The sequence below is a fragment of the Gadus macrocephalus genome, chromosome 4 (genome assembly GCF_031168955.1).
Source record: "Gadus macrocephalus chromosome 4, ASM3116895v1".
Taxonomy (NCBI): Eukaryota; Metazoa; Chordata; class Actinopteri; order Gadiformes; family Gadidae; genus Gadus; species Gadus macrocephalus.
The window spans coordinates 11,210,282-11,233,922 of record NC_082385.1 but is presented as its reverse complement, the minus strand read 5'-3'; the positions used below and the strand labels follow the sequence as shown (position 1 = coordinate 11,233,922).

The window sequence follows — 23,641 nt, the reverse complement described above, 5'->3', positions numbered from 1 at the left end:
ACCATGGCCTGTTAAATGGCATGTACTATATGTAGAATATACTTTTGATTGTTCACAACATTGAAAAACACTACTACGTTCATTCCTTATTCATCATGAACACCATTAGTAAATGATTTCTATCCCTTAGTTAACTTTTATTTATTAATATTACTTAATGATGAGTGATTGTAACATAATAAGGCAGATCTTTAATGGATACAGGACTTGTTGTTCTCAGGTTGAAGGTTCACCAGCCCATTCAGTTTCAGAAATTGTTTTTTGATTGTATGTTCCCCAGTATCAATTGTTATCTCATCTCTTAAATGTACACTAAACCTTCTGCAAGGCACAACATTGAATCATTAAAAAACAAATTAATGTACATATAATAATTCAGCGTTAATTTTCTGTTATAATATATTTCCCAGTACCCATTCCAGAGTTGTGCTTACTTTTACAATTCTGTATTCATCAGTGTCATTACTATCGACTATCAGATTCAAATTCAAAAGTTGGTAAAATGGTGATGAATGGCCCATTGTTACTCAAAATACTGAAGTAATTAGTCAAACTACCCACGAGAAAAATGATGCTTTGTAATATTTTATTGCAGCTCATTATTTACTATAAACAAGAAATCATGTTTTATGACATGCCTTTCTAATTGTACAATGACGCATTACATCTTATTCAGCTGCCTCCTTTCCCTGTGGAAGAGAAAAAAATAAAATAATTAAACCAACCAACATTTTTGTTTGCATTACATTTCTTTCTCAGTCAATGGGCATATGGTATGTTCGGGATGCATCGTATACCCAGATTTCATGCGTCATTTAACCGAGGCACTCCCCTTTTGGTCGTAATATCTCGGATTCTGAGTCAAACGAGTTCAGTGAGGTTAATCGTACGACTCGACAAACAAAGATGGCTGCGCTGTAGGGATGGGCAAAATGATTCTTTTCCGGGAACTAGTTCTTTCAGTTCAGTTCACTATAACGATTCGTTTATTTGATTCGTTCGTTTTGATTCGTTCGTTACGTCAGATTACATCTTAAAAAAAAAAAAAAAAGAAAAAAAAAAATATATATATATATATATATATATATTTTTTTTTTAATTGGTCGTGGGTCCGGATAGGACCGTTAAGACCGCAGTCCGCCGTTTGGAGATGCCTGCTATTTAGTATGGCGAACGTCCCACCAATATTTATACCACTTACTTGCTTACTCTCTATATTTCATTCATGGTTTTACATTTATAATTTTATTTTACTTTACATTTAATTCTTCATTGTTCAGGCATTACAGAACTTGCATGGTCATAAATAAAAAATACGAACTGCAGTTTAATTTCTTTGTTTGTTCTTAAATTGACGTAGAATGGAGCAAAGACTCCTGGGATTGGGAAATGCGTTTATCCAATAAACAGATGGAGGTCAAGTCTATTTTCTAAAAAATGTAGGGGGATATATGAGTCGAATGGTATGACCCAAGATACGTCAGACAGAGAAAGCGCGCATATTCGACGGTACCGCCTTGTCATTGGTTTACCCAGGTGCCATTCCAACACCATTGCTACCTCTCATTGGCTGAATCTTTGAGAAAGTTGTAGACTCAATCAATGGAAGTCGCGGGGAGACGGAGCTCTGTTCGTTTGTATATTTTATTTACGTGACCATATGTTTGGTTTATGTTAAAAAAAAAGAATCAAAGAACCAGTTCTTCTTGTTTTGGGGAACCAGTTCTTGTCGTTCACGTTCGGGATTCGTTCGTTGTAACGAATCAGTCGCGACCGACACATCCCTACTGCGCTGTAAGTGCTACAAGCCAAGAATTTGCATCACAATAGCAACTTGTGGGGTTGGTGTACGATGCATCGTGAACCCACCATTATGCAGTGATGAACTTACCTTGCCACCATCACGGCTCTTGGACCTCAGCTTGTTGACTTGAGTCTCAGCGATGTCAGCACGTTCCTCAGCCTCCTCCAGCTCATGTTGAACCTTCCTGCACTTGGACAGGTAAGAGTTGGCCTGCTCCTCCTGTAGGAAGATTCATATTTTGTTTAAATAAGAAGTACCAAAATTGATGCAAAAACTCGATTTTGTGACATCGTTTCTACTTACCGCTTCCTCAGCCTGCCTCTTGTAAGCCTTCACCTTCAACTGCAGCTTATCAACAAGATCCTGGAGTCTGGCACCATTTTTCTTATCTTCTTCAGTCTAAAGTAATGCAAATGGTTATGCCCCAGACCCTTGACTGTAATCCTTTCTGATATACATTGATTTAAATATTTTTTTCAATATAAGCTGCCATACCTGGTAGGTGAGTTCCTTCACCCTCCTCTCATATTTGCGGACACCCTTAACAGCATCAACTCCACGTCTCTGTTCACCCTCAACCTCTGTTTCCAGCTCACGCACCTTAAGAAATAAAATATATTTTCAATAAATATACTCTTATTATGCTGTAACTGTAAATACGTCCATGTGTGCCCGTATCTTACTCTGGACTCCAGTTTCTGGAGCTGCTTCTTGCCACCCTTCATGGCCAGGTTCTCAGCCTCATCCAGGCGGTGCTGCAGGTCTTTCACTGTGACTTCCAGGTTCTTCTTCATCCTCTCCAGGTGAGAGCTTGTATCCTGCTCCTTCTTTAGCTCCTCAGCCATCATGGCAGCCTAATATAAAATATAACATATTAATCAGAAGTTCAAGCAATGTCCAATTCAATGAAATAAGAAAATAATACAAAACCTACATCAGTGATGGCCTTCTTGGCCTTCTCTTCAGCATTCCTGGATTCCTGGACGGTGTCGTCCACCTCGCCCTGGACTTGGACCAGGTCAGTCTCCAGCTTCTTCTTTGTGTTCAGAAGACTTGTATTCTAAAATGAATGTCAGTGTTTATGACACGCATGTAATCTTGCTAAATATTTTAGGGAACTTGGGAGCATTTCTTGGAAGAATATGTTTGTTTGTTTACCTGAGAGTGCAAAAGTCCAACTCGCTCACTGGCATCAATCAGCTCTTGCTCAGCCACTTTGCGGCCTCTCTCTGTCTGTTCCAGAGCTGCCCTCAGCTCCTCAATTTCAGCCACCATTAGACCGTTCCTACGGTCCACCATGGCCGCCTGCTCCTTCAGGTCTTCACCTCCTCTGACAGCATCATCAAGATGCAATTGGGCATCCTAAAATGAAAATGAAAACACCATGGAAGATGTCACAACAGGAAACAAATGTCCAGATATTATGCCCTGTACAGTAGTTTAGTTCATACCTTCAGTTGTCCTTGAACATTCCTCAGCTGCTTCTGAGCCTCAGCAGCCTGGCGGTTGGCATGGCTCAGCTGGATCTCCATCTCATTCAGATCTCCCTCCATCTTCTTCTTGATTCTCAGGGCATCATTCCTGCTCCTGACCTCAGAGTCCAGCGTGCTCTGCATGGAGTCAGTGATCCTCAGGCTGTTCCTCTTGATCTGCTCCATCTCCTCATCCTTCTCAGCCAGCTTCCTGTCAACCTCACCCTTAATCTGGTTGAGCTCCAGCTGGACACGCAGAATCTTGGACTCTTCATGCTCCAGAGTACCCTAAATTATAAACCAATGTTGGCATATTCATTACATATTCTATTTCATAATAAATACAATTTCACTAGATTCTTTCTTTTTTTTTGTAGTCACCTCAGCTTCCTCTAGGGCTGTCTGGATCTCACTCTTCTCTGTCTCCACTTGCTTCTTGGATTTCTCCAGCTCATGGATGCTCTTTCCAGTCTCACCAATTTGTTCAGTCAGGTCAGAAATCTCCTCTGTTGAGAGGGTTAAATATTGTTGTTTGCATGAATTCCAATAAAGTTATATATGTAGTAATATAGGAATCATTGATGCCAAAATGATCAGTTTAACTCACGTTGGAGGTTCTTGTTCTCACGCTTCAGGGTCTCCAGCTGATCCAGAGCTTCTTCATAGGAGTTCTTCATCTTGAAAAGCTCCGTGCTGAGAGAACGAGCCTCTTTCTGAGTTCCTTCAAGCTCTGCCTGGCCCTCCTCATATTTCTGCTTCCAGTCAGCCAAAACCTGCACAATATTGTTAATAAAGCGGTACATGTTAATCACTTGAAGAATAATAAAAGGATAAAACAATTTAAACGGCCATCTCAATGAATGACAAAACACCTTGTCAAAGTTCCTCTGCTTCTTGTCAAGGTTGGCAGCCAGTCCGTTGGCCCTCTCCACATCAATCATGAGATCCTCCACCTCACCCTGGAGTCTCTGTTTGGTCTTCTCCAGAGAGGCACATTTTGAGTTCACTGCCTCAATCTGTTCCTCAGCCTCCTGAAGGCGCTGGGCAAGCTTTTTCCTGTTAAAGTATCACATGGTTTAATTTGTGGACATTCATCAAATAGAACGTGTACTTTAGATAAGATATTAAGTATTTGACTCACTTGGACTCCTCTAGCTCCTCAGTGCGCTGGATAGCATCAGTTTCATACTTTGTCCTCCACTGAGCCACCTCACCGTTGGCCTTGGACATTCCACGCTGCAGCTCAGCCTTGGCCTCCTGCTCCTCCTCAAACTGCTCCCTCAGAAGGTCACAGTCATGGCGAGCTGATTGCACACCATGAGCAAGAGCATTCTTGGCCTGCAAAAGGTGATTGTCTCAATAAATTCACACATCTAAATATACAGAAATGTAAAATCTGCAATGACATAATGAAATCATGAAATTAAATGAATAAAAATGATGGTTTACCTTGACTTCCTCCTCATTGAGCCTCTTCAGCTCCTCAATCTGCTGAGTAAAGGCCTGCTTGCCTCTGGTAAGCTGGGAGACGAGACCCTCTTTCTCCTCGAGCTGACGACCAAACTCACCTAGGTGATGACATAAATTGTTAGCTATAAAATATAGCAGTACCACATTTTCCCCCTAAATATATGAATAAGGTTGGGTTGCATTTCTTGGTGGTTAGTGTTAAGGTTATTTATGGTTATCATTAGGGCTATTCTAATATGCAGGTTTTTCTTTAAGTAATTGTGAATACTTACCATTCTCTGTCAACAGCCTTGCTCTCTGAGCACTGATGTCATTTATCTGGCGACTGTTCTCATCACTCTTGGCCTTGATTTCACTCAGCTGGTCCTCCAGGGTACGGCACATCTTCTCCAGATTTCCCTGGTGATACAACGTTTTACTTGTTAGCACAAGTGGTTTCTTATACAGATTATATAGTATTAATTATAATATGGTATATTTAATTTGAAAGATAATTCACCTTGGCCTTTGCAACTGCTTCCATGTTGCTTGAGAGGTCGTCAATCTCCATCTTGTACTCGCTCTTCTCCTTCTCAAGCTTCTGCTTGACACGCTGGAGGTTATCAATCTGCTCTCCCAGCTCTGCTACACTGTCAGCCTGCTTCTTACGCAGAGCAGCAGCAGTGGCTTCATGCTGCAGGGTGGACTCCTCAAGGTCACGACGCAGCTTCTGGAACTCAGCCTCACGCTTCTTGTTCATCTCAATCTGAGCAGAAGTGGCTCCACCAGCCTCCTCAAGCCTCTCACTGATCTCTTCAAGTTCTCTGGAGAGATCAGCTCTCTGCTTCTCAACCTTGGCACGAGCAGCACGCTCAGCCTCAATTTCCTCCTCCAGCTCTTCAATACGGGCCTAATAAGTAAGGAACACATAATACTTTGTAAGAATGTACTAATATTTATGAAACATTCATGTGGGATTGTCATATATATTGTCTTACCTGAAGCTCCTTGATCTTCTTTTGAAGCTGAGCACCCAGGGACTGCTCATCCTCAATCTTGCTTAGAAGCTGACTGGTCTCAAAGTCTTTCCTGATGATGAAACAATACCACATAACTTATTAACATACTTCTTGTGAATCTTTCTAATCAAAAGCACGATTTTTGTTCAATCACATTACTTTTTGAGTTTCTCATCAGACTGCTGTTTGTCATTTTCCAGATCCATTATTGATTCCTGAGCCAATTTCAGGTCACCCTCAAGCTTTCGCTTGGCTCTCTCAAGGTCCATACGGAGTTTTTTCTCTTGTTCCAGAGAACCTTCAAGCTGCAATTAAAAATTATATTTTATTTGACTGCATTTCAAAAGAATAACCATGTTTTTTCTAATGTCAGAAAGGAGGGTTAGAAAGGAACCTCACGTCATCCACTTGCTGTTCAAGCTTGGTCTTGGCCTTGGTCAGAGTGTTCACTTTGTCTTCCTCTGCCTGTAGGTCATCAAGAGTCTGCTGATGTGCCTCTTGGAGGGCTTTCTTCTCCTTTGATAGCTTAGCAACGCTCTCATCCTGAGAGGCCATCTCCTCTGTAAGGTTCTTCACCTAAACAAAACAAAATTATGTGTAATGCGTGGAACATGCTTATTTGTATTTTATTTAATCTCCTTTCAAAGAATCTTTGCAAACCTTGTTCTCAGTGGCATGTTTCTCCTTCTCCACTTTGGCCAAGGTAAGCTCCAGGTCATCAATGTCCTTCTTGAGCTCAGAGCATTCATCCTCCAGTTTCCTCTTCTTGGCAGTCAACTCAGCATTCATTTCCTCTTCATCCTCTAGTCTCTCGGTTGTCTCCTTGAGTTTAGCCTCCAGCTGGATCTTACTCTTGATGAGTCCCTCACACCTCTCTTCAGCATCATTCAGATTATCTCCTTCCTGTTTAAAATGTGTCATCATATCAGTCATATCAAATATCACATGTATCTCATTGTGTGTACATGTTGAGACGGATAAACATTTTTACTTACAGAGGCCACTTGCAGCGCAAGATCATTCTTCTCCTGCAGTAGAGAAACCATCTTTTCCTCAAGTTCCTTCTTCTTGGCCAGCGCAGTGGCCAGGTCTGTCTTCATCTTCTCATAGTTCTCCTTCATTGCAGAGAGCTCCTTCTCAGTTTCAGCAGTCTTCAGAAGAGGCTTGATCTTGTAGTACACCTTCATCCATGGCCAGGTTTTGACATTCATGAATGAGCGGATGTTGTACTGAATAGTGTAAACAGCTTCCCTGTGGCGAAAAGGCAGTCCATTTTAATGCAACATTTTTGATTTGACAAAATAGCAAAACTTCTTATGTATCAATCTTTTGAAACATACCTTGTAGCTGTCATTTTCACATACTCCTTCCTCATGAGGTAACCCCGAGAGAGAGCCTGAATCATTCCGACCAAAGATGCCAGCTTCTCATCTCGCATCTCCTCAAGAGTACCCAGAAGACCAGCTTTGAAGAACACCTTAATGTAAGAAAGACATCTTGTCAGAGACTATCTTTCAGTATCAGGGAAGTATCCGGTAAATATTTAATTTTTGACAACAATAAACAGACCTTGGTGTGTCCAAATTTGTACTCGTCGTGAGGCACATCAATGGATCCAAGCAGCTTCTCAGAAGCCTTCTTGTTGTCAATGAACTGTCCATCAGGAATGACACTGGCATTCAGTACTTTGTATCTATAGGAGTGAGTATGTTAAGTGTTTAAAAGAAAGGTGTATATAAACAAGTTTTAAATATGTAGGCAAAGGAATTGTATTATCGTGACAATAGAATTGTTCTGTCAATTAGGTAATACCTCTGCTTGAAGTCAGCATAGATGATTCTGCTGGGAAAGCCCTTTCTGCAGATTCTGATGCCCTCCAGCACACCGTTACATCTCAGCTGGTGGATAACCAGGTGGTTCTCCATCATTCCTGTGAAGTGTTATAGATTTTTTACTTTTAAAATATGACATTCATTTTGCTATATCCTACTAAAACATCAACCTCGAATGTAGAGATTATTTGAAGAAATATTACCTGGTAGTTTAATTTCATTGGGAATGAGACAACGCACAAAGTGAGGATGGGTGCTCCTCAGGTTGGTCATCAGTTTGCCCAAGTTATCCTAAAGACACATCACAGAATAAAATATGAAATATATACAAATTAACTGATAAAGAACAAATTCAGAGAATACATATGAAATATGGCATCAAATTACATGTATTTCTACATGTAATTGCTTGTTTAACCTTACCCTGAATTGTGATGACACAGTCTGCATGGAGCCACCCTTCTTCTTGCCTCCCTTCTTTGCACCCCCGACCTCTGTTTTAGATTATTGTTAATTAGTAAAAATGTTCCCGTTTTTGTTTATAAAATAGAGGCAATAAATGGCTTCAAAATAAATGGGTATTACAATATAATGGGTCAACAGTTTTTAACTATGATGACATGGTATGAATATGTACCTTCCACTACAGCGGGGTACAGGACAGGCATCAGTTTGTTTGAGGACTTCTGGTACAGTCCAATAACAGAGTCATTCAGGGGATCCTTGTTCTTGTCCAGCCAGCCCGCGACGCTGTAGCCCACGGTACCAGCATAGTGCACCATGGCGAAGTCAGCTTCAACCTTGCCCTTCCCCGGCTTGGGCTTCTCAAATGCTTTGTTTTTGCCAAGATGCTGTTCATACAGCTTGTTCTTGAAGGAAGTGTCTGAGGCTTTGGGGAACATGCACTCTTCTTCAAGAATGGAGAAGATGCCCATTGGCTATGCAGAAAAACATATTAGGAAACATTACGATAAGATAGTTTTGAATCAGACTTAGAATTGTGATATTTAGTTATATAAGTCATGTTTACCTTCTCAATAAGCTCAATGCAGGCAGCCAAGTCCATACCGAAGTCAATGAACTCCCAGATAATGCCCTCCTTCTTGTACTCCTCTTGCTCCAGGACGAACATGGTGTGGTTGAAGAACTGTTGCAGTTTCTCATTGGTGAAGTTGATGCACAGCTGCTCCATACTGTTGTACTGATAGAGAACATTAGTTTAGAGAACGTTCATCCACGTAGACACTGCTTTTAGCCAGGGAAATTGTTGTGATAAGAAATTGAATCTTACATCAAAGATCTCAAAACCAGCAATATCCAGCACCCCAATATAGGATGATCTTGATTGCTTGGTGTCCAGCATCTGGTTGATACGGATGACCATCCACAAGAACATCCTCTCATAGATAGACTTGCCCAGGGCACTCACTGAGTTGTATACCTAGAGCGTGGTGGAAGATTAGATATACATACAAATTACAACTATTGCAATTACTTTTTGAAAGGTATTCCTTGGTATTTCCATACCTGAGGTACTGTCTGTCCCTTAGTGACAAACTCATTTCCGACCTTCACTCTGGGGTAGCACAAACCCTTGAGCATGTCAGCAGAGTTGAGACCAAGCAGGTAGGAGATTTTGTCGGCCTCTGCATTTTTCATATGAAAGAAAGAATGATGACAAATTCGTACAGATAGTGAATACATTTAATGACAGCAAACCTGGACTTTGGAAATGTTCAGTGGTTGTTTTAAAACATTTTTAACTCACCCTCAGTGCCGTCAGGCTCAGCCTGCTCCTCACGCTGCTTCTGCTTGAACTTCAAGTTACCGTGGTGAAGCACAGCACCCGTGAACTTGTAGATGGCATTCTTCTCCTCACCATTGAAACCCAAAATATCAATAGCATCCTGTAGGAAAATAAAGTATATAATATGAAATTAAATTCAAAGAGTATTCAAAGAGTCTCTATTAACTCTACCTTGGTTTGTACTGTACAGAGATTTCCTGATTCTGCTGTACGCGGACAGAGCAGAGCGCACTGAGATCGGGCTGAAACCATTCTGAGTAGATTCCGCAGGCTGTAACACTGAGTTAAAGTCCTCATAGTTTTCTGGTCCCGGTTAGTCCTTGCAGATTAAAATACCTACCTAAGGTAGTTGTAAACATTGACTCACATCAGTAGCATCCAGCTCCTCTTTGTCATTAATGCTGGCCACAGTGATATGACCCTGACTGCACATGGGGAAGTCGTAGGGGTTGGTGGTGATGAGGCACATTTCTGCAGAAAATAGAAACTGGTCACTTTAATGATTCTAATTGTTATTTTTCTACTTCAGAATCCTGAATGATAAGTTAAAGGCAACCCTATATAACAATACATCTTACTGCAACATTTATTTCTCACTACTAATCTTACCAATAATCTCAGGTTTGTGGTTGGTCATCATCTGAAAGAAGATGTGATAGCCTCTCTCATCGGGAAGCTGGAATGTCACTCGGGATTTCTCCAGCAGATCTTCATGGTTTTAAAATATTATTATTATGTTTTGATTCACATTAAGAGATCAAAACCCATTATGAGACCCCCAATAATGAGAGTTAATTTGTTGTTATTTGGATACAAGATACTTACACGTCTCAATGTCAGCACTGGCCAGTTTACCAGTTGCACCGAAATGGATTCTGATGAATTTACCCTGTAGAAAAGCCTCATTTCAGTTTTTTTTCAAAGATCAAGTATGTCATTTAATTTGTTTGACATACTAAGTTTGTACTTACGAAACGAGATGAGTTGTCATTTCTCACAGTCTTGGCATTACCGTAGGCCTCCAGCAGGGGATTGGCTGCAATAATCTGGTCCTCCAGTGACCCCTATGATGAAGTTCCAGTATTGATCCTCAGTTCTCAGGTCATCCTACATCCTTTGTGTGTGTCATGTCTGTCATGTTTTTTTTTTAAATGTATATATGTATATATATTAGGGATGGGCGTGAGGAATCGATTACGCTTATTGCGCTTTGCTTTTACCGCCATCTCTTAACTTTTTGAATTCTGGCGTGCCTGCACACGGCACGGCACGCGCCACACAGGAATTTGATACATTTCATTTGCTTTGTGCCCACGGCATGCGTTAATGGCGCCGCACAGAAAATGTATACATTTGCTTCAGAAAACTTTGTGTGTGTTTATGCAAACTCGAGTTTGCCTGTCCACCAACCGAGTTCATTTGTAACGAGCAGTACTCGAGTAATCGATTCCTCACGCCCATCCCTAATATATATATATATATATATATATATATTTTTTTTTTTTAAAGCATACCTGAATCTTTCCAGGGGCTTGGTCCTTCTTCTTGTCAGAAGCCACTGCGATGGTAGCAAAGTACTGGATGACACGTTTGGTGTTCACAGTCTTTCCAGCACCGGATTCTCCACTGGGTATGAAAATGAGGTAATTTAGAGTTTTTTTCCATTGTCTGATTCTTCATGAAATTTTTGTGAGGTCATATTTTACTTAATGTTGATGATTCAACGTAATGTTGAATCATCCAACTCAACACCATCAGGTTTAAACTTACGTGATCAAGACAGACTGATTCTGCCGATCTGCAAAAAAAAACATTCAAAGTATTACATTTATCCAAAAATGTTGACCATACATCATAACATTTATTTTTGCCCGACTTTCTTGTACATACCAGTGAGCATGTTCTGGATGGCATTGTCAGAGACAGAGAAGATATGGGGTGGTGCCTCCATACGCTTCTTGCCTCTGTAGGCATTGACAACCTCCTGATCGTACACTGGGAGCCACTTGTACGGGTTTACAGTGGCACAGAACAGCCCAGAGTAGGTCTGAAGGAAATCGTTCAGACATGATCATTAATATGATCTGGGATATCATTGGATATTATTTTACTTCATTTAGTTGGTAAAATATCTTACGTAGATCATCCATGCTGCATAACGCTCTTTGAGGTTATACAACACAGAGGCTTCATTGAGATGGGTCATCATGGCCATGTCCTCAATTTTGTCGTACTTGGGAGGGTTCATGGGTGTGACATCATCATCCTTGACTGTTCTCTCCTAAAAAAAAGGCACCCCATCTTTTGTTTCGTTTCATTTTTTACCTTTAAACGTTTCAAACTATTTTCTGCATAGCAATAAATCACAAGCAGCATACCTCTTCCGTAGCCAACACTTTCACTGTGGTTTTGCCAGCCTCCTTCTTAATGATGGTACACTTGACGTACAGCTCCTTAGCATCAGCCACATATGCAGCACTCTTGGCATCAAAGGGCGTGCTCTGGGCCTCAAGCCTCTCCTTTTCTGGCTTACGGAGGTAAATCGCAGCCTTGCCATATATGGCCATCTCCGCGTCCGTACTCATGGTGGCCGCTTACTGTGAAAATAAAATGTTTTGATGTATCTCATATGCTCAAATGGTTTTTATACAGATCGGTATGGCTTTGGTCAAATAACTCTTACCTTGTTCTTCTTACCAATGAGAAATCTTCAAGTGTCAGCCTTTAAATCGAAAGACATGTTATTTGCACAATTTCATATGACAGAGGAAATTTGTAGCATCATCAGAAGGTGCAGTGTATTGTAAATGCTGGTTCGTATTTCTTAAATTACAATCACACTGCATGACATGCATTGGTCATTCAATGCATGTGGTCAATCGGTTTTATTTGTTTAAAGGTCCAGTGTGTAGGATTTAGTGGCAACTCTTCGAACGGAAATGGACTATAACATTCATGAGTATGTTTAAATAACTGTATAATCCCATTGAAATAAGAATAATTTTATCGAAAGCAACCTATAGTCACATGCCGTAGTGCAAGGAAACATTTGCTTGTAGCGCAGACTGCTATGGAGATAAATGATCAATACATAAAACCGATAGCTATAATTATGTGTCTATGAATGCAGTTTACCACTTTGGATCCAATAAGAAAAAAATTTAAAACCTGCTACCTATAACATATCCCACAACATGTACATTGTCCATGGTGACCATGAAAAAAGTTACCCGACTCTGATCGGGTAATCTGATTCGTAGAATGAAAATGTGATCCTGGTGCTCGTACATTTAAAGCCCTTTTCCGGGATAGGAGACGGTATAGTCCCATTCAGCTCAATGATTTGTTATTATTTATTGCTGTGATAAAAGACGTGACGACCAATCACATTCAATATAAAAGGACCTTTACTTGTACGCCATGCCATATAGCTTTACATTTACAGACTAAATAAACAAATACAATTAATGGATCTATCAAACAACCTCATCTATTGAGTTTTTGCTCAATTGGTGATAAGATACTTTTTTCATAATTATAATAATCTCTAAATTACACAAAAATATTAAGTGAATGTCAAACAGAGCATTCAAGTTTTAATGCATGAGAGTTTTATCTACATTCTGACTTACCACTAGCTGTTACTTCCTCAACTGCCCTGAGAGCTGTTCATCCCTCTGGGTCCTCTTATATACTAGCCCGCAGGGTAAGCCAACACTCAATATGGGCATGAGGGGTAAACCCTCTTATAGCTTTGGTTTATATTTCACATGGGGTTTATTACCGACGTACTTACTATTTACATGTGTACATGAGTATGAATTCTAATGCATTGCTTATTCTGTCTTAAATTATAGCACACAGCACAGCACAGTTTTATGTGTACAGATTTTTTACCTTTGAGGATAAAGCAAATCCAGAATGTCACTGATAGTTTTCGACAAATTAATATTTAACAATCTTTAATTCACATTACACTTTGAGCTCAAAATGTATGAATAATACAATAATGTAAACAAATGCATAGTATTAGAACTTAAGAACTTAAGGCATGCCTAGTGCTTACTACCAACCAGACTATTTATGAAACACAATATTAACATGGGTGTAGTGCTGCATATATATTTCATTTTCGAATACTCATCACTTTGTGTTACAGTCTTGTCGATAGACTAGACTGGCAATTAACTAACTGTGGTTATGTTTAGTTATGCAAGTTTCATAAAATTATGTAACTGGTATTTATGTGTAAACCTTAGGAAGTGATTGACCTAGTGGCAGAATGTAAGAAACAGGATTCTGCATGTCATAAAGAGCTTTGTGTGGCTTTTTAACATGGAGTAACTGCTTGTACTTTCCAAACATGTGTTGACAGGAGGCCCACCACTATCATTAGCCTCCAAAGAAGGCCTGCTTTTCCTGTGGCACTTAAATAGCATTCTCTAATCCCTATGATATACTCTTTACTATTGTGAAAATGTATATGTAGAACAAACAAAAACAAATAAATTAACAATTACCTTTGCACAATGTAAAAAACACCTTTTTAGTTCAATGATAATTTGAAGAAGGCTAGCCCATTCAAAGGTGTCTTTCTTAACAGGAACATCTGTTTCACGTGCCACAGTTAAATACAATGCCAACAGCCATTGTATTTAACTGGGATAATCTGATGTGCATTCTCTTTCTACTAAAGAACTCAAAGCAGACGTAACACACCAGACGAGCCACTGTGCGCTGTGTCGCACCGCGTCAAACGAGTCCGACTCAGACCAAGAGCTGATCCTAAAGAGACTCAATTCATATTCCTTTTTTAACCAATTAAACCGTCTCAGAAATTAAATGGAAAAAAAGGATGTAGCACAGTGGCGCTGGAAGGGGTATGGTGGCACAGTGCAACTTTAGGCTAAATGGTTTGGGGAGAACCCTGATATAAATGTTGCACGGTTGAGCCTAATTGATAGTCAATATATTTCCTTAGTTTCTCCATGTCATAGAAAGCAGAGCGCAACGCCCCTGACATGATAGACAGGCTCAGACAGGGAGAGAGTAGATAACTTTATTAAAACAGACAGTATAAACAATATGAATTATTAAGTGTGAAGTGTAAATTATAAATTGGCTACGTACCATTACTTACACAGTATATTATAGTGTATAAATGCAAATTTAAATGCATACATATACATGCAGCAACCAGTTATTTCAAAGGATGGTAACAAGATTAATCACTTAGGAACAGTATTTTGTAGCTTGAATTGGTTAGTCCATCTTTATTCAAATAAGATAATTAAAAATTTGAAATAAATGACAAACTGAAAAAAACAAACATTGACATATATATTGTTTATGACATTGATGTATGTTAATATGTTCTATGGCAAAATATCCATCTTATTCAAATTGATATTGTGTTATACCTCCTGTAGACCAGGAGATGTAGGACCAGAGCTTGCAGGATCATAAGGGATCACCATCACATCACATTTCACTGCATACTACATTACATTTCACTACACATTACATTTCACTACATACACTGTATTTGACAAATACAACTTTGTGAATCTTCAGCAGGGACCTTAACCTGGGGAATGAAAAAAAATAAAGGTGTTTGTTGAAACCATTAGCTTTTTCTTTTATTAGAATTGTAATGGTTTTGGAAACTTAACTTGCCACCATCACAGATCTTAACTCTCAGCTTGTTGAACTCAGTCAATAATTTACATTTTTATTTAGGTAATAAACAACAAAATTATAAATACTCAGTTCACAAATGCATATGCATACGATTTAGTTTCAATTTAATGCGTCCTATGAAATCATAGGACACATTTCCTACAAACATTTTATTACAACAGTGCAGTCCCATTGTGAATATTCACATCTGTGAGAAGTCCTCATCATCAATATTTTTAGCAAGAACAATTTCCAATTTAATTTAGCTATAAAGTCTGGAAAAGACTACATCAAAATTTGGTAACATCTTAGATAGACTTTGGATACACTAGTGTTGTCTAATTATTGTTATTGGTATTATTAATATATTCATGTATTATCAATATTAAATAAATTCGACAATCTTTCGCCCCACTTTGTTTGTATTAAATTGGGTTTTGATTTAGTCTCATGGCTCAGAACATTCAGACTCATTGAAAACACAATTTGATCTAAACAAATTAAGCAGCTGTAGCGAGATCATAAACATGTCTGGAAACTGATCTCACCACTCGTAGGACTCGTCCACAGTCAATCAGACATTAAATGATCCCATGTTAGAGGCCCCTTGCCTCTTGGACAACACAATACTCTGCCCTCAGGGAACAAATATTAAAAAGATATGCAACAAATGTTTTGCCAAATGAAGGCTTTATAAAGTCTACATTAGTATAGTCCACTGCATATTGCAGTGGTTGTAACACGGTGAGATCTGTATAGTATATTAGACCTCATCTAAAGGTACATGAATGGAGAAAGATACATGAATGGAGAGTTTTATAAATAGAACAGGCTGACATCTTAACCTCCATAACTGGCAACCCTCATGGGATGCCTAGGGATCAAGTACGTTTTATGACACCATGCTATGTATCTTGCTGTTGGAACCAGATATATTTCTTAAGGTGTACTATTACATTTTAAAATATTTTCTTCAGGTTGCCTCTCGTCAAAGTGTTAAAATTGAATTCCAAGCTTTATTATTTGTTGATTTTTTAGATTAACTGTTTTATATTTGGTATTCACAACAACACAGTAAAGTATATGTGTGATATCTTTAGATATTCCAAACACATACTGTTGCAAGTCTAATATAGGTTAGCAAGAGCCAGCCCCCGCACAGAAATTATGATACACCTTAACCTTTTGAAAATGAGTTGACCATTTTCTTGAATTATCTATAAATCTTCAGACTGCAATCGAGCGTACTACAGGGATTTAAAGGAGGTCTTCAATGTCCCTGGCATTGCTCCATCGACCTGTGGCTGTGGTTTTTGATGTAATTGCCTCTTTATCGTGTCCATCACAGTGATAAAGTCCAATGAGAAGCATAACCACAAAGTTGTGACAGTCCCTCTTCCCTTCACATCAAGGCTGGGTTCTTCACTTTACTCTGTAACCATGAGGGGAATGAATTAAAAGCTTTCAAGCCCAGGTGATTGTACACATTGGTCCACTTGGCCATATGCAGAGGTGTCAAGTAACAAAGTACAAATACTTTGTTACCTTACTTAAGTAGAAATTTTGGGTATCTATACTTTACTGGAGTAATTATCTTTCAGCCTACTTTTTACTTCTACTTCTTACATTTTCACGCACTAACTGTATTTTCTACCCCTTATTTTTAAAAAATGGCCTTGTTACTCCTATTTAATTTCAGCTTGTTTTTATTCTGCCGGCGTTCAAAAAAATACAAACAAAAAAACCTATCCAGATTATTCCCGCCATCGGATAGAGTGAATTTGATTGGTTGGATGAGAATAGAAACATATACCATTCTGACACCCTATTGGTTTACACGCGATCCATGGCACCTGCGCAGGAACAGAGCCCGTCTACATTCTCTGACATGACTTAAATCGCGCCACATTCCAGCTACGAAATAGCAGACGTAGATGAGCGAAATGTCCCAACCAAGCACCAGTGAGGAGGTTGGTAGCCAAGAAGACCAGCCAACCCTTCTACATCCCTGGCCGTGCCGGGAAGAATTGTTTGAAATGGTTTTATAGTCATTAGATGGCCTTTAGAAAAAAAAAATTGGGGGAAGTGGGGCAGTGTGCTATAGAGGAATGCTGTGTGTGTGTGTCACTAATTCACGGATGGGATAAATGCAGAGACCGAATTCCTTGTATGTGTGAGCATACTTGGCATAAAAGCTGATGGTAATTCTATATGCCCCTGTGGCACGGCCTAAGCTTTTGTCCTTAATGGCATTTTGTCCCCGTTGCATTACTTTTACTTGAATACTTTAAGTAGTTTTGAAACCAGTACTTTTATACTTTTACTTAAGTAAAATGCTTGAGTTGATACTTCAACTTCTACAGAAGTATCTTTAAACACTAGTATCTATACTTCTACTTGAGTAATGAATGTGAATACTTTTGACACCTCTGGCCATATGTCATGGCCAACATATCCGAGCAGTTTTTAAATGACTCTTCAGCTGTGCAGTGCCAGTTCCACCAGTCCATGCTCTTCGTTGTGTGTTGTGTGTGCTTCACACCAACAAATAGGAGGTGAATGCATAGGCCATGCAAAGAGGAAGATCTTGCTCTCACTTCATGTTCTTCAGAACGCACCCTACATCACTATGGGGGAAAGTGATTAGCTGCTGACCGGGGGCCCGTTTCAGAAAGGAGGTTCAACAAACTCTAAGTTAAAACCTTAACTCTAGGTTGACCAACTCTGAGCTGTAAAACTCTGAATTTTCCGTTTCAGAACAGGTGATAACGCTTAGTTCAATCAACTCTGAGTCAATGTAACTCTGAGTGAAGCTCGTGCATGAGGATATAAAAAGCCCTCATCAATGGAACACAGATAACATGATTCACCATGGCAACAAGTACTAACAAGCTTCGATCCTCCTACTTCTCCCCAGCGGAGTTGCAAATCTTAATGACTGCCTATGCAGAAAGCGAGCATATCTTTTTTACTAAAAAGCAATACTATGGCAGCAGCCAAAAAGCGGGAGCTCGCTTGGAAAAAAATAGCTGACTAATTACATCAACAACTGAGTCAGAGTATTTGAGAAAAAGAAAATGTTTTCTCTTGAATGTTCCACTTATTCAACAATTATATTCCATATGTGTGTTTGTGCGCACAGGTGCAACCCAACAGGTCCCAAACGGACTTGGCTGCAACTAAAAATGAAATATAAAAATGTAGTTCAAACAGATAAGGTATAATTTAAGTACAAGCAATTGTGATGTTGTTTAGCCTGCCCTCATTAAACAGCATTTAGTGGTTGCATTCAACATGTGATAGATATATTTAAGTAATTAGGGAAATCTGCTAAACAAAGAAAAATCCCAACACTGCCAGTATTTAATATTGTCTATATGAAAGCAACACCTAAATGCCTTTTATACATACAAGTCTCCAAATTTGTGTTTTCTGGTTATCTTAAAATTTGACCTCCATTATAGCCAACAGAAAAAAGGCAGAGTCAATTAGAAATGATTGAAGCATATCATGTCTCTAACAGCTCTTCCATCTCGTGCATCAGCAGGGGGGTCAGGATATAATCTCCTTCATTTATTGAAGGAGCTATGATAGGAATGTGAGTGCCATCTATGCAGCCAATCACACCTGGAAACCCTCAAATATATCAATTGACTGATTAGTGCTTCAAGTCTCAAAGCTTTATGACATAAATTAATTACTGCTTAGACTGATACCTGCAATTCTGTGGAACTCTTCTTTGAGAAGTCTGGTGGGTCTGTGACTTGGGAACACTACAAACGTGCATAGTAGCCGTTTCAGTGCAAGTGTCACATTTCGGACAGCCCGACAGACAGTTGCCTTGGACACATGCTCTGCATCACCGACGTTAAACAAAAACGAAGTGCAATACAAAGAATTTGCTCGGAACTGAGAGCGTGTCCACGATGTGTCATGTGAGCGATGTGAGGGCTGAGAATATTGTTTATATAAATTATTGATGATGCAGAGAAACGGAAACGCTCAAACAGGTAGCTACTCATCAGGGAATGATAAAACATTCAAGTATCTGCGCCTCGACATCAACTGGCTCTTCAATAAAAGGACACGCCATGTCTGCCACTGCCTTCAGTCTGCAGGCTTCAACTTAAGAGCAGGAGAAACTCGGGGTTAGTTGAAGAAAACCTGCCAGCGAGCAGGTTAGGTTCACAGAGTATGTTGCCAGGGTAACTAACTCAGAGTAAAGCTGAACTGGCTTTGTGAAACTGAAAAAACAGAGTTTCCCTCATCTCAGGGTTAACTAACTCAGAGTTTTCACTAAACCTGCTTTCTGAAACGGGCCCCTGGATGGCCAGCGTGTCTAATCCAGTGTGTGAGGTACACACTGGAATGCTAAAGGAGCTCAGCTCTTGTACAACCCAGGTAAGCCATGTCCAGGGAGCTGCAATCCCGGAGACCCAATGTGGTCCGGGATGCATCTGGCTGGCATGTAAAAACAGATAGAAGCACACATTGCTTTCGTTCCCTGCCATCATCCCCATTCACTGAACAAATCGGTGTGTTCACTTAAACAATGTTGTATTGCACAATTCTGTGTTCTTGTTCTAGAAGGCCAGGCTCTGATGACCTAAGCTGTCCAGGGGGTTGTTCATCAGTGAGCAGTTCAGAAATGTACTTTGACCAAGTGCTTATAATTGATTAAAGGCAGACATAATTTGAGGTAAATTCTGAAGTGCATAGGAAGGCAGTGTTGGAATCTGATTACAGGGGTGATTTGATCAGCCTTTTAAGTATTTGTTAACGGTCTAGTTGCATCATCTTTTTTGCTCATGGCTTGTCTAATGTTTACAAGCAAACTTATTACATGCATCAGTAAAAAGTAATTCCGAGTGTATGGGTGAGACTGGCCAAATCTTGCGGCTCTAGGTGATTGAAAACAGTTTCCACCCCAGAGCTGTTATCTCTCTAAATAATGCAGGATTATGAATTATTGCATTATCATACGAATCCGACCTTTAAAATTGGCTGACATTTTAAAATATATATATTTGTTTGAGTTCTTTAACATTCTATATATATTTTTCAAAAATAACCCTTTTTCTCATTTAGTTTTTCTTTTAAAAAGCACTTATTTTGAGAGCCTCTACCCCAATTTCGTTGCACTTTGTGCAATGACAATAAAGAGATTCTGATTCTGATATGCATTGCCATTGTAGTTGAAGTCTGTTCATTGAAGTCTGATCGTGAGCCCAAGCCAATTGATTGTATTGTATTTTAACTTGGCCTCCCCGCCAGTTCAGAAACTCTCCACAATGGTCACTCCCACTCACCTTTGTTACCTGTGTATTCAATACCCATAATGCCAACGTTTCCCTTGCTGCATGTACTTTCCCATGATCATGCTCTAATATTAAATCAAATATTTTGCTTGCCGACGTGTCCTAGAAATAAGTTTCTCAGCATATTTCTAAACTGTTCGTATAGACTCTGCGCCAAGTAGTATTTTTTCGTCATAGTAGTAATTTTTGAAGTGGAGATCAGGGCAACTTGACAGGTTTGATCAGAAGGCCGAACAGATGGTTTATTTGAGGATGTGATACAGCACTGGTACAGACGTAGGTTGAAAAGTCTTAGTTTAGGTAGTGAGTAGCAGTCTCCATATGTGCTCCTTGTCTGTTGATCCCTCTTCTCGAACCAAATTTTTTTTGTGATTATTATTGGAAAGAAAGCGTGACTAACAAAATAGCAGATGCAGTGTCTCCCTTGATAAGGTTTATTGCCCTGGCTATGTCCCAGATGACCGGGTTAGTTCGTACTTGTTGGGACATCACAAATGGCGGAATGGCGGAAATAACAACTTGTATCAGTAGGAGAGGCACTTGCCTGTTCCTAAACTAAGAAATGTGAACACAGAGATACACCAAAATACGCCAACATTCTACAAGGCCCATTTGGAACCAATTTGAATTTAATTGATAAATGTGTCTTAGGGCGTATTCACACCTGCCTTGTTTGGTTCGAACCAAACAGAAAAAATCGCTGGTGCGGACCTTTTTGGCTTGTGTGAAGCCCAAACAACCGGTCGGAGACCCAGCCGGAGAGGTGGTCTCGGTTCGCTTCCAAACAAACCCTCTAGCGGTTCGCTTGAGATGTGAAAACGGCCGAGCTCGGTCCGACCCAGTTCAAAAAATAATATACCTTTTTGGACGCAACAGGCTCCCATTGCTGCTTATTTATATTGTTTGATTTGCGGTAAATTCAAAGATCAACGTCACGTTATTAGACCCGTTAAAAATGAGTCGTGGCTCAACATGGAGCGAAGAGAAGACAAAATGTGTTTTGGATATTTGGGCAGACGGCAACATATAAAGTAGCCTATGTTGGAGAACACAAAATTCTGATGCATTTATTACATTCAGTACATGGATGGGGGAGAAGGCGCTCGAGCGGTCCGAGGATAGCATAACATCATAAAAATCTACGTTGCGCCTCTGATGCTCCAAAAGTACTGTAAATGTTTGTAACTGTATGAAACCAATCAGTATAAGCACAACGAGGGCAACACGCTGAATCTCCATAATCTCCATAGCTTGTTTTCTTTGTTTACTTTTTTTTATGCAGCCCCCCGCGTTACCCCGCCCCCGACCGTCTTGTCCAATGATTGAACGATCTATGCACACACGTGTGTTTTTGACAAATTCCATTCCATTGTCCATGCAGTTAACTGCAACTTGTACCATATATGTTCTGCAACGTTACCAAGTAAAACAATTCACCCAGTTTACTTCCTCTAAGAACTACTTTCCTAGGAAGTACACAATTATATCTGAGTTATTACCCATCTAAAACAGTTACAACTACATGGTACTTAGTTCAATTGATGGGTAATATTGGAGGTTTTTCTTAGTACTTCAGCTGTATTTCCTCTGTATTTATCTTCTCATTACCAATGGTAATTACACAATATTATCTATAATTTGCAATATAATAACCAGGTCAATACCTAGTAATTAGAGGACTGTAAAAGGAAAGGTTACCGAATTGTTACCTCAGCTCTTAAATGTAAACCTTGTACACGGCACAAATTTGACTAATTTAAGAACTAATGAATGTACATATAATATTTAAGTGATCATTTTCTGTTTTAATATATTTTGTAGTACCCATTCCAGAGTTGTGCATATTTGTACAATTCTGTACGAGTTCCTTCATACGGGTTTCATTAATGTTGACTGATTCGATTCAAATTCAAAAGTTGGTTAAATGGTGCTGAACGGCCCATTGTTACTCAAAATAATATAGTAATTAGTGAAACTACCAACAAAAAAACTGCTTTTTAATAATATTTTATTGCAGCTCATGATTTACAATGAACAAGAAGTCATATTTTATGACATGCCTTGTTCTTCATCATTGGAGACAGTTGAACACATTTCATTCAGTCCTTCTAGGTGCAGAGTTCGCTTGTGCTAGGCAGCGCACGGCAACGGGCTATACTAGCCTGCAAATAAAACAGTCTTACCCACTCCACAGTACACCCGAGGTAAATCAATTATAACGCCAGACTATAGATGAAATTGTCTGTGTTGATAGAATAATGTTAGAAATAAAACTAACCTCGCATCGCATGAATCATCGGATTTTGACGGACTGCTTTCTCAGCAGCAACAGACTTTAACCTAAGTATCAGTCTGCCGCTGCCGTAGCCTGCTACCAGGAATATAACACTGCTGCTGAGACACAGCAAGTCCCTCAAAATGCAATGCAATGCAAGGTTGGTTTTATTTCGAACATTATTCTATCAACACAGACTTTTACATCGACCGTCTGGCGTTATAGTTGATTTGCCTCGGGGTATACTGTGGAGTGGGTGTTACGTCCCCCTGGTAACTCTCAGCATGGCAGACCTGTGGTGAGGGAGGCGCTGTTTTCCCACTTGGGCCGTTTGGCTCTTCCCTTTTTGCAGCAGGTGCACCTGATTGGCTTGATTGGCCTGATTGGCCTATACAAGGAGGAAGACATCCAGCCTTTCGCTCTCTCGCTGCCTGGGTGACAGCAGCTGCTGTTGCCAAACCCTCTTCTTCTTTATTTTGGTTATGTTGCACATTCTCACTACACCAGTCCATAACACACAACACATAGTTAAGCTGCCATCTACACTGACACTTAATTTCCTTGTTGGGGCTTATATTTTGAATAAATATACAGAAACATGTTCACTGCGTGTCTCCCCATTTGTTATGTCATGCTTGAGCCATGCGGTCATAACACATTGGGGGCTCGTCCGGGATAGGATTTGGTATGTTTTTTTTTTCATATCTTACCATAGCCTGTATAGACAGTTTGAGACCGATATTGTTGGGAGACTCTCAGTGTTTGAGTAATTGGTTAATTGTTTTGCTTGGTTGTATATTTGGTTAATTGGTAGTTTTGATCTTTTGTTTGTTTGAATATGGGTTATTGAGTTGGCCTGTTGATTGTTTGCATTACTACTGATTTAACTAATGGATTTGTTTGGCTTGCGGATTGCAGCAAGGGAGACCTTGTGGGAAGGATTGGTGGCAGTTTTCCTTCCTTTCTGGTGACCTGGTTACGGTTAT

The 23,641-nt window shown here is 39.7% G+C and overlaps 2 protein-coding genes across 2 annotated transcripts in view; both read right to left on the bottom strand.

Annotated features, from left to right (window-relative positions):
• LOC132455075 (myosin heavy chain, fast skeletal muscle-like) overlaps window positions 1-13,109 on the bottom strand; it is a 31,793-nt gene extending 18,684 nt beyond the window's left edge. Inside the window, exons 1-2 of the mRNA XM_060048784.1 lie at window positions 13,016-13,109; window positions 12,067-12,105 (exon numbers count right to left, since the gene is read on the bottom strand). The gene's annotated coding sequence lies outside the window, so the exon portion shown is untranslated. The remainder of the gene's footprint in view (window positions 1-12,066; window positions 12,106-13,015) is intronic.
• Window positions 570-13,142, bottom strand: LOC132455081 (myosin heavy chain, fast skeletal muscle-like). The gene is made up of 41 exons (XM_060048797.1): window positions 13,016-13,142; window positions 12,067-12,105; window positions 11,762-11,980; window positions 11,521-11,664; window positions 11,274-11,430; window positions 11,154-11,181; window positions 10,898-11,009; window positions 10,355-10,447; window positions 10,209-10,272; window positions 9,993-10,091; window positions 9,751-9,854; window positions 9,345-9,483; window positions 9,104-9,222; window positions 8,868-9,017; window positions 8,607-8,777; window positions 8,214-8,514; window positions 8,000-8,070; window positions 7,780-7,867; window positions 7,557-7,674; window positions 7,314-7,437; window positions 7,085-7,221; window positions 6,740-6,995; window positions 6,405-6,647; window positions 6,144-6,320; window positions 5,904-6,049; window positions 5,724-5,814; window positions 5,246-5,635; window positions 5,019-5,145; window positions 4,726-4,844; window positions 4,418-4,614; window positions 4,149-4,332; window positions 3,884-4,049; window positions 3,658-3,782; window positions 3,256-3,564; window positions 2,963-3,166; window positions 2,739-2,864; window positions 2,488-2,658; window positions 2,300-2,404; window positions 2,108-2,203; window positions 1,892-2,023; window positions 570-689 (listed from the first exon to the last, which is right to left on the bottom strand). Exons 3-41 carry the CDS (start codon window positions 11,966-11,968, stop codon window positions 669-671), a joined length of 5,811 nt encoding a protein of 1,936 aa, XP_059904780.1. The 5' UTR covers window positions 11,969-11,980; window positions 12,067-12,105; window positions 13,016-13,142; the 3' UTR covers window positions 570-668.
• Between the last annotated feature and the right edge of the window lie 10,499 nt (window positions 13,143-23,641).

Excerpts from the sequence above, each read along its gene's own strand:
- LOC132455081 (XM_060048797.1), bottom strand. The coding sequence starts at position 11,968 with ATGAGTACGGACGCGGAGATGGCCATATATGGCAAGGCTGCGATTTAC. Across the intron at positions 9,855-9,992 it reads CCACAAACCTGAGATTATTG|AAATGTGCCTCATCACCACC; the intron begins GTAAGATTAGTA and ends TATTTTCTGCAG. Across the intron at positions 6,050-6,143 it reads TTGAACAGCAAGTGGATGAC|CTTGAAGGTTCTCTGGAACA; the intron begins GTGAGGTTCCTT and ends TTTTAATTGCAG.